The sequence below is a fragment of the Argentina silus genome (genome assembly GCF_951799395.1).
Source record: "Argentina silus genome assembly, chromosome: 4".
In the NCBI taxonomy this organism is placed as follows: Eukaryota; Metazoa; Chordata; class Actinopteri; order Argentiniformes; family Argentinidae; genus Argentina; species Argentina silus.
Window position 1 is genome coordinate 24,339,347 of NC_139658.1, and position 13,480 is coordinate 24,352,826.

Below are 13,480 nucleotides of genomic sequence, written 5' to 3' on the forward strand. Positions count from 1 at the left end.
ACTGCAGAATATTACTTTTGTCCTTTTTTAAAAATCTATTCATTTCTTTATTTTCTAGCATGCAGCAGACAGGGAACAAGTGGACACCATTGGTTTTACACACCATATAAGGACTTATTATATACCATATAAGGACATATTCTATACCATATAATGACGTATTCTAAGGACTTATTCTACACCATATAAGGACTTATTCTACACCATACCAGGTGTGTGAAATGAGAGGAGGGTGAGATGGGAGGAGGGTGAGATGGGAGGAGTCAGATGGGAGGAGGGTGAGAAGATTCTTCTTACCATAACATCTGTGAGCGTAAACTCAACTTGGAAGGCCTGTTCGTAGCAGTGGCCAGTCAGCCTGTGTTGCTGCACCAGTTTTCTGTCACCTTAAAGAGCCCACGAAAAAGTGCAAGACACAAATAAGTACAAATAAACAGTTTTATACATCAACACACTGACTGACAAATGGTGACTGATGACGGTGGCGCAAATGAACCCCAAAGAAACAAATAGATAGAGGTCCATCCCAGGGGAGGCTGATGGAGGCAGAAATCGGAGGACGGGAACACGTGTTTGACACCATTCCTCATTCCCTTCCACGCCTCACAACCCATGCTGTGCATTTAACCCTGTTCAAACGTCAGCTCCCAGGCCTTGTGTGTGTAGAGTGCTTTTGCTTACTTTTCTCCATTGTCGCCACGTTACACTTGGTGAGGACAATCCTGTTCATCTCAGCCTGTCTGGCGAGATCTTCCTCCATGTCACGAATCTCCACCTTCAGTTTGTCCTCGGCCCCTTTCAGCTGGGTGGAGTGGCCAGTCATGGCCAACCTGGAAAACAAGGTTGTTTTCATAATTTATCTCTTTACAGTAAAACAACAATTATATTAAATTGAACACAGGTCGTGATACAGAGCATTTCTTTGGAGTCTTTTAGGGGAATGGGAGAATGGGGGAGTGGGGGAATGGAGGAGTGGAGGTGTATGTGAGGTGGATGGCACCACTATCCTGACAATAGTCCACATGATGAACGATTATTCAGTCTGAGTGTGTCTGAGTGTGTGTGTGTCTCTGTGTGTGTGTGTGTGTGTGTGTGTGTGTGTGTCTCTGTGTGTGTGTGTGTGTGTGTGTGTGTCTGTGTGTCTGTGTGTGTGTGTGTGTGTAATTAGGTGCAAAACCTCCCTGTTCCATATAATAGGTTCTTATAACAGGCTGAGTAGCACTATGGACATGACACGACCTGTCATGGGTGCTCAGAGGTCAGAGGACTCACAGCGCATCTTGCACACGTTTTCCGAAGTGCGCTGTGATGTCTGTGTGGTTGTTCTCCTGCTGCTTCTGCAGAGCGGTGATCTCTCCCTGCAGGTGTGTGATCCGGGCCTCCTGCTCCTGCTGCTTCTGCAGAGCGGTGATCTCCCCCTGCAGGTGTGTGATCCGGGCCTCCTGCTCCTGCTGCTTCTGCAGAGCGGTGATCTCTCCCTGCAGGTGTGTGATCCGGGCCTCGTACTCCTGCGCCTGCGCTGTGATGTCTGTGTGGTTGTTCTCCTGCTGCTTCTGCAGAGCGGTGATCTCTCCCTGCAGGTGAGTGATCCGGGCCTCCTGCTCCTGCTGCTTCTGCAGAGCGGTGATCTCTCCCTGCAGGTGTGTGATCCGGGCCTCGTACTCCTGCGCCTGCGCTGTGATGTCTGTGTGGTTGTTCTCCTGCTGCTTCTGCAGAGCGGTGATCTCTCCCTGCAGGTGTGTGATCCGGGCCTCGTGCTCCTGCGCCTGCGCTGTGATGTCTGTGTGGTTGTTCTCCTGCTGCTTCTGCAGAGCGGTGATCTCTCCCTGCAGGTGTGTGATCCGGGCCTCCTGCGCCTGCGCCGTGCTGCTCTTCATTCTGATCAGGTGGAATCAACAACTAAACGGTATAAATCACGAACCAGAAAGTGGCTGGATCTAAATGAGTGTCAGATTCTTCTCGTTTAATCTGATTCATAGGACAAGTATAACTGTAAAGACCGTGGTTATAAACCGATAAGATGTTATCGAGCTAGTTATTCTGGTAAACTTCGTAACAGAAACTCACCTGGATCTCCGCGACGTTCACGTGCAGCTCGGGACGTTCAAAACAATCCCTTCGCGCTCGCTGGACTCTACCAAGTTTGACACTGACGGGGGGGTATGAGTCTTTTATTGTCGAAATATTCGAAGGTATCTATCATCTCTGAATAAAATATCATACTATGTTCATTCTAGTACTCATTAAATACGAAGTCTTAACGTTGAAATAAATGAATACACCATAACTTACATACATTGTTTTTATTTTGCTCTCCCAGTATGATAAAATGGTATGTTCTCTACAGTATGTGCGGATGTTACAGACTGTCCGTCTGCAAAATAATATATACGGCCTATATGGGTGTAATAGGGCGCACCAGTCTTCAACTCTAAATATTTAAACATAAAACATTAATAACTGGCTGTTTTTTGTTTTTTAAATAATATTTTGTTTTCATAACTGTCCACTCCTCTTCGGTTGACACGAATCCTCGGCGGAACATTTAATGTGCGGAACCAAATACATGTGTTCCTATATTTGGTCGGAAGGTTCATACGCAACGCACGCTGGATACATGTGAGATAAACAGTAGTCCCATGCCTGTCCACTCAATTGACTTTCTATTCTCAGTTTTCCACAATGTATCCGTTATCTCAGTTGCTTCCAGTAGCCATGTAAAAGCGGACTGTGTCTTTGTTAGGTGTTGACTCAAGCCAGCATACCTGCCTATCACGCTGACACCTGTGTAGTCTCATCTGTTTCAAACAAGGTAGCCAGCATAGCTAACTGTTAGCTCAACTTACTTCTTTTTGACGTGTCTGTCATGCTTACGGACGTGGCGAGCACATAACTTGAGAGGTGGCGATGAAGCGTTTATACATCGGTGGCTTAAGCCACACCATATCGCAGAAGGATATCAAAGACCGATTCGGTAAATTCGGTGATGTCCAGGACGTGGAACTCTTGACAAGAAAAGATGATGAAGGTAAGATCAGATCAGTAATTGTCGTTATAGTGATGGAGATTTTGGATTACAATCCTAGCTCCATCATCAGTTTTATTGCATTTTCATGTCTTTTCCCCCAGGAGTTCCCTATAAGACGTTTGGATACATCAACATTGAGATCTCTGATGCTGATTACAGGAGATGTGAGTATTTAACAATTCTCACATAGACAACCTCTTGATATGCTGGTATGAATTGTGTTCATAACACTCTTTATTACCCTGACAGGTGTTACGGTGTTGAATAAGTCCAAATGGAAAGGTGGAACACTGCAGATTGAGTTGGCCAAAGAAAGCTTTTTACACAGGTAATCTTTTAAAGTCCTCCTTTATGATTACTGTGTTATTACATGGTAGCATGTTATTACTGTGTTATTACATGGTAGCTTGTATTATTACTGTGTTATTACATGGTAGCATGATGGTCATGGTGGTGTACTCGGTGCATGACAAAGGATGTTTGTATATGACCTGAGGAAGTGTTTTTAATTCATGCATGCATCTTTGCTATCTGTGTGTGTGTGTGTGTGTGTGTGTGTGTGTGTGTGTGTGTGACGATGCGACTTTCATCACCTGGCGTTGTCTGTTTGATAGACTGGCCCAGGAGCGCCATGAAGCAGCGGAGACGATGGAGGTTCCGGCCGCCGGCCACAGAGAGAGCGTAGTGGAGTCCCTCAAGGCTGCGGGGGTGGAGAACTTCCACATGAAAGCAGCTGTTCCCGGGACAGAGGTCCCCGGACATAAGGTTTGGAAATATCTTCATGTAAATTTACTGTATTGTACTGTGCTTGTTCTGCACTACAACAATTTATTTACTTGTAAATATGTGTCATAGTGTTTTTCTGGAATCCTGTTGTTGGTATGTCTAATGTGTTTTATTTTTTTTATGTGAATCTTGCCAAATCAATTTCCCACTCCACTAGAATGAAGCGTTGTGTATTTTGGCTCCTCTGTCTGTAGTGTAACATCTCTACTCTGTGTGTTTGTTTCCATGTTCTTTTGTCTAGGATTGGGTTGTGAGTAAATTTGGACGTGTCCTTCCGGTCCTTAATCTCAAGTGTCAAGGAAGAAACAAGATATCCTTTTATCAATGCCTGAACATGTTTATTTCTTGGTAATCTGACAATCAATCAGCCGGTGATATTGTTTTATAGTATGTATTCTTGTCAAATTAGACTTAATTGTCACCCAAATATGTTGTTAGAATATAGTTAGATTTTCCCTTGACTCCATCACCACTTCATCAAGTATGACCCATCCAAGCACAGCCACAACATCAAGAAGTTGGAGAACGCATCTGAGGTTCCCAGCCTCACGCCAGTTTCCAACCTGACGTGGGAGCTCTCCACTGGGGACGATGAGATCAGCAGGAAGAGGAGGGGAGAGTTCCCACCACAGAAACCACGCCCCACTAAGATCAGGAAAGATTCATCCAACAGACCTACAGCAAACAGCCAACCTGATGTAGAGGCCCGTAGAGGACCGGAGAAGTCCAGCGGGTCACTGGATAAGAAGTCCACAGTGGTCCAGAAGTCGAATGGAGAAAGTAGACTCTCAGCTAAACTTCAACAGAAACCGGCAGCTCCGAAGGAGCCCCAGGTGCCTGTGTGTGTTTTAGGCGGTGGGGGCGACTCGGACGAGGAGATCAGGATGCTGGTGGCACGGAAACGTCCACAGATCGTCCCAGCAGAGGACGACAATGAGGATGACAACCTAGAGGTGGTGGGAGGTGACTACATGCCTTCGGTCGGCTTCGCTGAGAAGGACGACAGAGACTATGACTCTGCTGACACAGATGAGATTCTCACCTCCAGGAAAGCTACCGTAGCTGCAGAGCAGGAGAAACCAGTCCCCGATAGTCAGCAAAGTTCCTCTCTAGCACAGGTCAAGGATAGCGGAATAGACTCTTCCAAGGGAAAAAAGGCTAAAAAGAAAGTCCTATCGAAAACTAAACCCCGTCCCTCAGAATCTGTTAGTGATGATGAGGAAGAGAGTGGTGATTCTGATTCTGTTGAAAAAGAAAAGAAGAAAGTTCTCCCTAAAAAGAAGGCTCTCCCTGATAAGAAAGCTGTCCCTAATAAGAAAGCTCTCTCTAAAACGAAAGTCCCTCAGTCAGAATCTGATAGTGATGAAGATGAATCAGAGGAGAATGCAGATTCTGATACTCTTGAAGAAGAAAATAATACCAAAGTTCTCCCTAAAAAGAAAGCTGTCCCAAATAAGAAAGCTCTCTCTAAAACGAAACCCCCTCAGTCAGAATCCGATAGTGATGAAGATGAGTCAGAGGAGAACGCATATTCTGATACTCTTGAAGAAGAAAATAATATGAAAGTTCTCCCTAAAAGGAAAACTCTCCCTAATAAGAAAGCTCTCTCTAAAACGAAACCCCCTCAGTCAGAATCTGATAGTGATGAAAGTGAATCAGAAGAGAGTGTGGACTCTGATTATGAGGCGATGTTCGCCAACTGTCAGAGGTTAGAATTCTCATTGGCTGATCTAGAGCAGCTTGTTAAAGATTCAAACGTCCCGGAGGAGGAGGGGGAGGATGACGATGATGAGCAGGGATCTTGTTCACAACCTGGACCAAGCCAAGTCATTGAGGCTCTGCCACTACCCCGGGCAAAAGCTTCTCAGCCACCGCCACAACCACCACCTAAAACAGGGACTACACCAGAAGAGATTCTAGCCGCCATTTTAGAAGGGGACAGCAGTGAGGAGGAGGAAACGGCGAAGAAGAAAAAGAAGAAGAAAACCACCCCGTCACTGACTGCTTTCCAGGGGACGAAGGGCCTCACAGGAACCATACAGAGTCCTGAACAAGATGGCGGTGCGAAAAGGAAACATGAAGAGGGGAGTAAAACTGAGGAAAAGAAGTCTAAGAAGCAGAAACCTGACAGAACATTAGTGCCTAGCCACAGTGCCTCAGAGAGCAATGCTAAAAAGGCTAAAATTGTTACTTCCACACAGAACTCTCTAGACCCTCAGAAGCAGAAAGACGCTTTAACTGAAGACTCAACTCCTAGTCCCAGCAGCACGGATGATGAGGAGACGTCAGAATCACCGCCCGTCCTCAAACAGAAACCCACAGCGAAGACGGGGGCGAAGACAGTGATATCTGCCCCAGATGCTGATTCCACATCCAGCAGTGGTGACTCATCCAGTGAGGAGTCAGACAGCAGCGAAGGGGGGGGTGCCACCGAGACGGCTGCCCCTAACCAGGCCCTGGAGAAGGCTACGGTGGTCACGGAGGCTCAGAAGAAGGAGGACAACCAGAGACGACTCGCTGCGCAGGAGAAGAGGCAGAAAGAGGCGGAGCAGCAGAAGAAACTCATCCAGGGGGCTCTGTCCAAAGTGGTGAGCGGGGCTGTGTTGTTGCTGTCATTATGTTACGCTTCGGTGTAAAACCATGTTGTCTGTGGTAAATGATTTGGTATACGGTTATGTATTATGTACAGTACCAGTCAAAGGTTTGGACATACCTTGCCAAGAGTGTGCAAAGCTGTCACCAAAGCAAAAGGTGGCTACTTTGAAGAATCTAAAATATAAAACATATTCTGGTTTGTTTAACACTTTTTTGTTTACTACATAATTCCATATGTGTTCCTTCACAGTTTTGATGTCTTCAATATTAATCTACAATGTAGAAAATAATAAAAAATAAAGAAAAACCATTGAATGAGAAGGTGTGTCCAAACTTTTGACTGGTACTGTATATTGATCCTCTGGTTAGGGGACGTTTGCCTGATGCATTTTACCCGCCATCGTTGATCGATGAAGTTTATTGAATTGAATTGAATCCACATAGTTGTCTCTCACACCGCACGTTGTTAATTATCTGTCCCTTTTAGGACACAGCAGCATCAAGTAAAGGAAAGCACATCGTCTTTGACTCTGATAACGAGAGTGACGAGCCGGAAGCGCAGAGCTCCTCGGAACTTGCCGTGACCCCAAAGAAGGTCCTGTTCCAGGACGGCCAGTCTGCTGAGGAAGAGTCAGATGAAGAGGAACCATCAGCCAGCGGGGGAGCAGCCCTCAAAGACAAGGTACCTTGGATCAGGACATTATTGTGGAGGCCTTGGAAGAATGTGTCAAGATTATTTCATTTGCAAGATCAGAAATATAAAGAAGTTGTATTTACAGTAGAAGACTCGTGTGCGTGTCTTGACTACAGTTGAGTCAGCTGTTTGGTTTATCTCTTTGTATACGTTTTGTTTTTCCATAAATTGCCGACGCAGGCAGCCAGCAAACTGTTTGACAGCAGTGAGGATGATGATGATGATGATGATGACGATGATAACGATGAAGCAGAGGATGGGAAGATGTTCCAGATCAAGCCCCAGTTTGAAGGCAAATCAGGACAGAAGGTGAGCACACGTCCAACCCTGTACTGGAGATGTAATGACCGGTATCCGGCTCTCGTCATACCTACTTTCTCATTGGCTGATCAAACCTTTCTCACAAAATCATCTCACTTCTACTTCTCACAGACGGGTTAGTCTGTCACCGAGACAGACGGGTTAGTCTGGTTAGTCTGTCACCGACTATGTTCTCTGTCCGTTTTCAGCTCATGGCGCTGCAGTCTCGGTTCGGAACAGACGAGCGGTTTCAGATGGGTTCTAGATTCATGGAGAGCGATGACGAGACAGAGGTTCCAGGTGAGGCTTAGTGTCTGACCTGAGAGGCCCTGGCCCGTCCACAAACAACCCCGACGCCCTACGACCCCAGCACTGTAGATCTAAAAGGATCGGATAAGTATAAGCAAAATTGTGAAAATTGGAGAGAAGGATGGAGATAAAGTACTACCATCTTGTCTGTACTGTACCAACCAACTCCTGTCAGATCTACACAAGTGTCCAGGGACTATGGGGCTAGGGGATGCTTCTGGATAAGGCCGTTATGAAAAGATAAGACAGATGAAAACATATTCCAAGACTGAAAAGCGTCTTCAATGGGAATACATTCGTTCTTGGTCATCTTAATAGCAATCTTTTCTCTTCCAGAGAACAAGCCTTCTCAGGCTGACGTGGTGTGTGAGCTGGAGGACGAGAAGAAGAAGAACCTGGATATCTTATCTGGTCTGCTTAACATCAACATCCAACCCAGCGACAGCAGCAAAGCACCTGTGAAGAGCAAGACGTTCAGGTAGGTTTATGCATGTAAACACACTGGACTGGTGTAAGCTGGATGGGCTAGAGGGAGTTTAAACCAGGTCTTTCTTTTTTCTTTTTTTTTTCTTTTTTTCTTTTTTTTTTATAAATCCGGTGGATTCAAGAAGTGCATATTCTGAGGACTAGGGTAGAGAATCTGATACACACACAGCCCTAGAGTTACAGAATAGAAAGCTGTACTTTGCAGTGTTGCAGTGAACTTCCGCCAGTAGCAACCATTTTCACCACTAAGAAGAAAAGTATGTGGCTTTCACTTCCCTTTATTCTGACTAACGCTGCATGTCACGTAACAGTGCATGCGTTCTTTATTTGCTTTCACACCCTGTGTTTCACCACACGTAAGGTAACAAGTAAACACTGAAATGACAAGTCAGGGTCACCTTGTGAGGGCTGCTGATATGGCTGAGATACAGCAGGCCTCTCTTATCTCAATGAGGCTGACCTGGATAAATGAAGGTTGAGTGAATAGAAACACCATCCTGCCTGCCTGCTGATGCTGCTGTATGTTTTCTAACTCCAGTTCATTTCATTTCATTCATTTCAAGTCGTTAAACATTTATATTGTCTTGTTGCAGAGAAGCCTTGCATTACGATCCCACCCGAGAGGAGCATGCAGCGTTTGAAACCAAGAATGAGGAACCCAAGAAAGAAAGGTACCTCAGAAGAACGACCTCGCCTTCCTGTCCCGGTGCAGTGAGACCTCTGACAGGATGCTACAACACTTGATTGTCCGTTTTTATGGAAATTAATTTTGTGATATTGAGGGAAGCAGTCCATTGGCATAGAGTACAACAGGGGAGGCTGGTGGAGGTAGAAATCGGAGGACAGGCTCATCGCAATGAATGGAGTGAGGAATGGTCTCAAACCTGTGTGTTACAATGAGCCCGTCCTCTGATCCTTCCACCCCCACCAGCCTCCCCTGAGTAGTACTGTCCCCTGTGGATTTACTCTCCTATTCAGCAGTCTGACGTCATATAATTACTATAAAGGTCCTTCCATTAAATGTCATAATTATTACAATACGGTAACCGTGAGAACCGTGATCGTTGTCGATGAAAGGCGGGAGACGACAAATCAGAATCAGAATTATTTTATTTGGTATATTCGCACATACAGGAAACTGACTTGGTGAGGTTGGTATGTGGGACATAAAAAACAAATAGCAAGTATTGACAAGAAATTTACAAAATAGCAAAAATATGAACAACATCAACATCAATAACGAATGTACAAAAAATAACATGAGAAGAGAGGAGGCCTTTTCAGACGGCTAGAGATGGAGCCGTTGTGTTTACTGACGCTGTCTTGTTCACTCACTGTCATGGTTACAGCAAGGTGGCGAGGCGCAAGAAGCGTGAGGAGGCAGAGAAGCTCCCGGAGGTTTCCAAGGAGATCTACTACGACGTGAGCGGGGACCTGAAGGCCGTGTTTGGGACCACGAAAGAAACCGTGGATGAAGAGAAGAAGATGGACAAAGAGAATAAGATGGAATGGGATAAAGAGAAGGAGGAGGAGAAGGAGGAGAAGGAGGAGGAGGAGGAGGAGGAGGAAGAGCCGAGTCAAGATACAGATGAGGCCTCTGCTTTACTGTCATCTTTCCACTCGACAAATGCTGACGCGGAGAAAGAGGAATCGGCGGGATTCAAGTTCTCATTCTTCGGAGAGAAGGCAGAAGCAGATGCCACGCCTCAGGAAGGTAGTGTAGTGTACTTCTGTTTCACTTATTAAAACTACCAACTACGTATCCAATTTGAAGACCTACAGATACAGATTTTCCTTCAACATTACAAAAAAACAACGTCCAACAACATGGCCGACCCAACAACATGGCCGTCCCAACAACATGGCCGTCCCCATGGCAGAACTCTTCCATCCACTGTTTCTGTTAAAACACATTTGACATTTAACTAAATCTCAATAGTCACAGTGTTGGTCCAATGGATTGTTCTAGTTCAACTTAATCTTCATTACCCCTCCGGAAAGTTTGGTTTGCATTCTGTACAACATCCATACAACACTACATCCAATACAAACAGAAGATTGACAAACTACAAACTAAACATTGTAATAACAACCCTTGTTAATTAATAAATGAATAACAAGGGACTACAAATGATGCAAGCAGTACTATCTGATAGAACTAACATTTTATTTACTAATTTCTGATCTACCCCTTAAAAAAAGAAAATGAAAATGAATACCAACCCTTGTGTCTCCTCAGAGGAGTACAAGATCGAGACCCTGAAGGGAGCCAAGGTGTCATGGCAGGTGGACCCTCGTTTCCAAGACAGCAGCTCTGAGGATGAGGAGGAAGCTGAGCAACAGCTCAAGGACCAGCCCAGTACCTCTGAACCCACAGCGTAAGCCAGTCACATTTAATTCAACACAATCGATCCTCGGGGAATGAGCATTGGAATTCCCCAGGATTTTTTACAACTTAAAAGTTACAAAAATGTTACTATTACTTATGCATACAACTCTTACACACATACAATCCCTTACAAGCAGAGGAATTTAAAGACGTTTGGAACGCAAGCCATACAATAGACATGTATTTAGGACAGTTTAAAACACAAGTCTAAAAACCACTAGACCTAAAATGCTGTTTGGTTGTCCATGGCCTTTGTTGCATTTCCGTGCTTTTGTCAAATGTATCACAAAGGTCATGTTTTGTTTTGATCTCCCTTCCTGTTCTCTCTACAGGGAACCAGTGCCTTCAAAGAAAGTGTTTTTCTTCTTCTACCCTGACGACGAGCGTCTGAAAGGTAGGAGTGACGGAGACTCCTGGAAGACTTCCTGTTTGTGTTTGATCTCTGTCTACTGTACATCCTCGTGACCATACTGGGTGAATCTCAAAAGTCTTTCCTAGATTCCTCGTGTCCTATCCTCTGTCCTCCACTTGCTTCGTCCATAGCAGGAGAATATGTAAGGGGAGGAACCTAGATCCTCTCCTCCAATGCCTTTTCACTAATGCAAGTGGAGGACGGAGGATAGGAACACATCTTCTTGCGTCCTAACAATTGAGAGAAGGTCCTAGAGGACGGCCCTGGAGTCTTCTCCTACAATGCACTTTGAGAAGGAGGCAAGGAAAGGGGATGCAAGGAATCTGAGAAAAGGTTTTGAGATTCAAACATCCTCTCCTTTTCTCCTATCAGAGGGCCCTAAATCATTCTACAGATCTACTAGACTGGAGGATCACAGAGGCCAGTGGGAAGAGCAGAGAACAGCCCTCATAGAGGTAACAATCACTTCCATCCTCAGGACCATAGCTGTCATTGGCAATACCTCCGTTGTGTGGCAATAAAAGGATCTTGTCTCTTGTATGTCATAATCTTCGGTGTCATAATTATTTACCAATATGTATCATTTTTTGTTTTCACAGGAGTACAGAAAAAAGCACAAAGACGCCAAAAGAAAGCTGAAAGTCTCACAGAGGAACTGATACCATCAACTGGATATATACTTAGTTATGACCTAGAATATGACTCATGACTCATACCCTGATGATTTCATGTAATGTTGTGAATGCATTTTGCAGGATTATATTATTATTTGGCCTGCTTCATTGTATGAATTGGTGCTGTTTCTAAGTATATTTCTATTACAGTTTTGTATCGCGTAAGAATCATGAACCCTACTAAGCACCAATAAAGTGCCTTCCATGTCCCACCACCAGGGGGTGGACCTATGGCAGTGTTGATACCGAACCTCACATGGTCTTGTTTACTTCCTGTGGTGGGCGGGGCCTCTGGTCCCAACTGCTACCATTTGCATTCAGTTCTCTTTGTAAGTGAACACACAACCATTGTTTGAATGTAAAAGATAGCTTTTGGCATTTTGTTATTTAAAAATTAAATCATGCAATGCTGCCCTGGGAACAGATGTTTGGTTTTTCGGACCAATTATGGAATGGTCTGGATCTGAATTATAAACAAGGAGACTACAGTGTTTCTGTGGATGGTGACTAAAATGTGTGAAATTATCTTCAACGTCGAGCCTTCTGAATGCTGCTGTGCTGTTGTTTGTCCTTGTCCTTAGCGTACACTATGTAGAGCTCAGGGGAGGCTGGAGGAGGTAGAAATCGGAGGACAGGCTCATTGTAATACATGGACCAGAATAAGGAATTCCTCATTCCGTTCCATGCGTTACAATAAGCCCGTCCTACGATTTCTACCTCCACCAGCCTGCTGTCCTGTAGGCCTTCATGTCTGTACTGTACAATCCAATGCTTTGTTGGCCTGTTTTGGATGTGACTTTGACAATTTAGAAAGTTTCCACATATTTCCACACGTGGGGTTGATGCCGTCCCTCATTCTGTTCCACACATTTCAATGACAACGAAACAATGAGTGTTTCGTCCTCCGATTTCTACCTTCACCAGCCTCCCCTGGTAGAGCTGCTTTGTGGCTGTTTGAATGTCTGTATCACACCTGTACCTGTACTGTTTGCTGACACCTGAGCCAGGTTCTTATCAGTCTACTGTGGTTCTTTCCACCACATAACCTACATGACCAGTTATCTACCTGTAAAGATACCTGGCTGAACATGTTCTCTTTGGTTAGCTGCAGGTAATGGCCATGCTCTTTGGTTAGCTGCAGGTAATGGCCATGCTCTTTGGTTAGCTGCAGGTAATGGCCATGCTCTTTGGTTAGCTGCAGGTGATGGACATGGTCTTTGGTAGTTAGCTGAAGGTAATGGACATGGTCTTTGGTAGTTAGCTGAAGGTAATGGACATGGTCTTTGGTAGTTAGCTGAAGGTAATGTACATGGTCTTTGGTAGTTAGCTGAAGGTAATGGACTGACATATTCAGAAATATCTGATAAATGCCAACTGGAAAACTGAGTGAAATACAAACATTTCCCTTCCATTTTTCTTCTGGTTAGATGTTATATTATGATAGATGTTTTGTAACAGTGGGGGATATGGTTGTAATAGTGGATATGGATAGTTTGATACCAATGTAATACGCAGTAATTAGTTTCCTAGTGAAACACAAACATTCATTGTACATTAAAGTATTGAATGTCCCTCTGTAGGCTTTCCATTCTTTGTACAGGGTTTCTTTTGAGAAAAATAAACGAAACAAACGTTTTAGTGATCAAAGTTACTATGGAGCACAGCTAAGCTTTTAGATAGTTGAGAGGCAACGGTGGGGGGGGGGGGGGGGGGGGGCGTCCATAGCAGCGGGGGTCGGACACACTGTTCCTGGCTTTAGCAGGGTTGCCAGATGCCTCCTGCAGTATCCCCCTCTATCAACAGGCCC

The 13,480-nt window shown here is 44.8% G+C and overlaps 2 protein-coding genes across 3 annotated transcripts in view; one reads left to right on the forward strand and one right to left on the reverse strand.

The window, feature by feature from the left end:
* Positions 1-1,920, reverse strand: part of cenpp (centromere protein P) — a 57,641-nt gene extending 55,721 nt beyond the window's left edge. For both annotated transcript variants that reach the window (XM_083669251.1, XM_083669250.1), the window contains exons 1-3: positions 1,273-1,920; positions 682-830; positions 298-386 (exon numbers count right to left, since the gene is read on the reverse strand). In XM_083669251.1, the coding sequence (XP_083525377.1) occupies positions 298-386; positions 682-830; positions 1,273-1,877 (843 nt within the window). In that variant the 5' untranslated portion in view covers positions 1,878-1,920. The remainder of the gene's footprint in view (positions 1-297; positions 387-681; positions 831-1,272) is intronic.
* A 709-nt stretch (positions 1,921-2,629) lies between these two features.
* Positions 2,630-12,073, forward strand: nol8 (nucleolar protein 8). Its single transcript, XM_083667823.1, has 16 exons — positions 2,630-3,028; positions 3,130-3,192; positions 3,278-3,356; positions 3,643-3,793; positions 4,056-4,124; positions 4,288-6,402; positions 6,897-7,091; positions 7,284-7,412; positions 7,613-7,703; positions 8,049-8,190; positions 8,792-8,869; positions 9,548-9,912; positions 10,438-10,576; positions 10,920-10,981; positions 11,372-11,454; positions 11,599-12,073. The coding sequence occupies exons 1-16, from the start codon at positions 2,908-2,910 to the stop codon at positions 11,656-11,658; spliced, it is 3,942 nt and encodes a 1,313-aa protein (XP_083523949.1). The 5' UTR covers positions 2,630-2,907; the 3' UTR covers positions 11,659-12,073.
* The last annotated feature ends 1,407 nt before the right edge of the window (positions 12,074-13,480 follow it).

What these genes read in the sequence shown, in the direction of transcription:
- nol8 (XM_083667823.1), top strand. Translation starts at nt 2,908, where the DNA reads ATGAAGCGTTTATACATCGGTGGCTTAAGCCACACCATATCGCAGAAG. An exon ending in AGATGCCACGCCTCAGGAAG is followed by an intron (nt 9,913 to 10,437) that starts GTAGTGTAGTGT and finishes GTGTCTCCTCAG; the next exon opens with AGGAGTACAAGATCGAGACC. An exon ending in TGACGACGAGCGTCTGAAAG is followed by an intron (nt 10,982 to 11,371) that starts GTAGGAGTGACG and finishes TTCTCCTATCAG; the next exon opens with AGGGCCCTAAATCATTCTAC.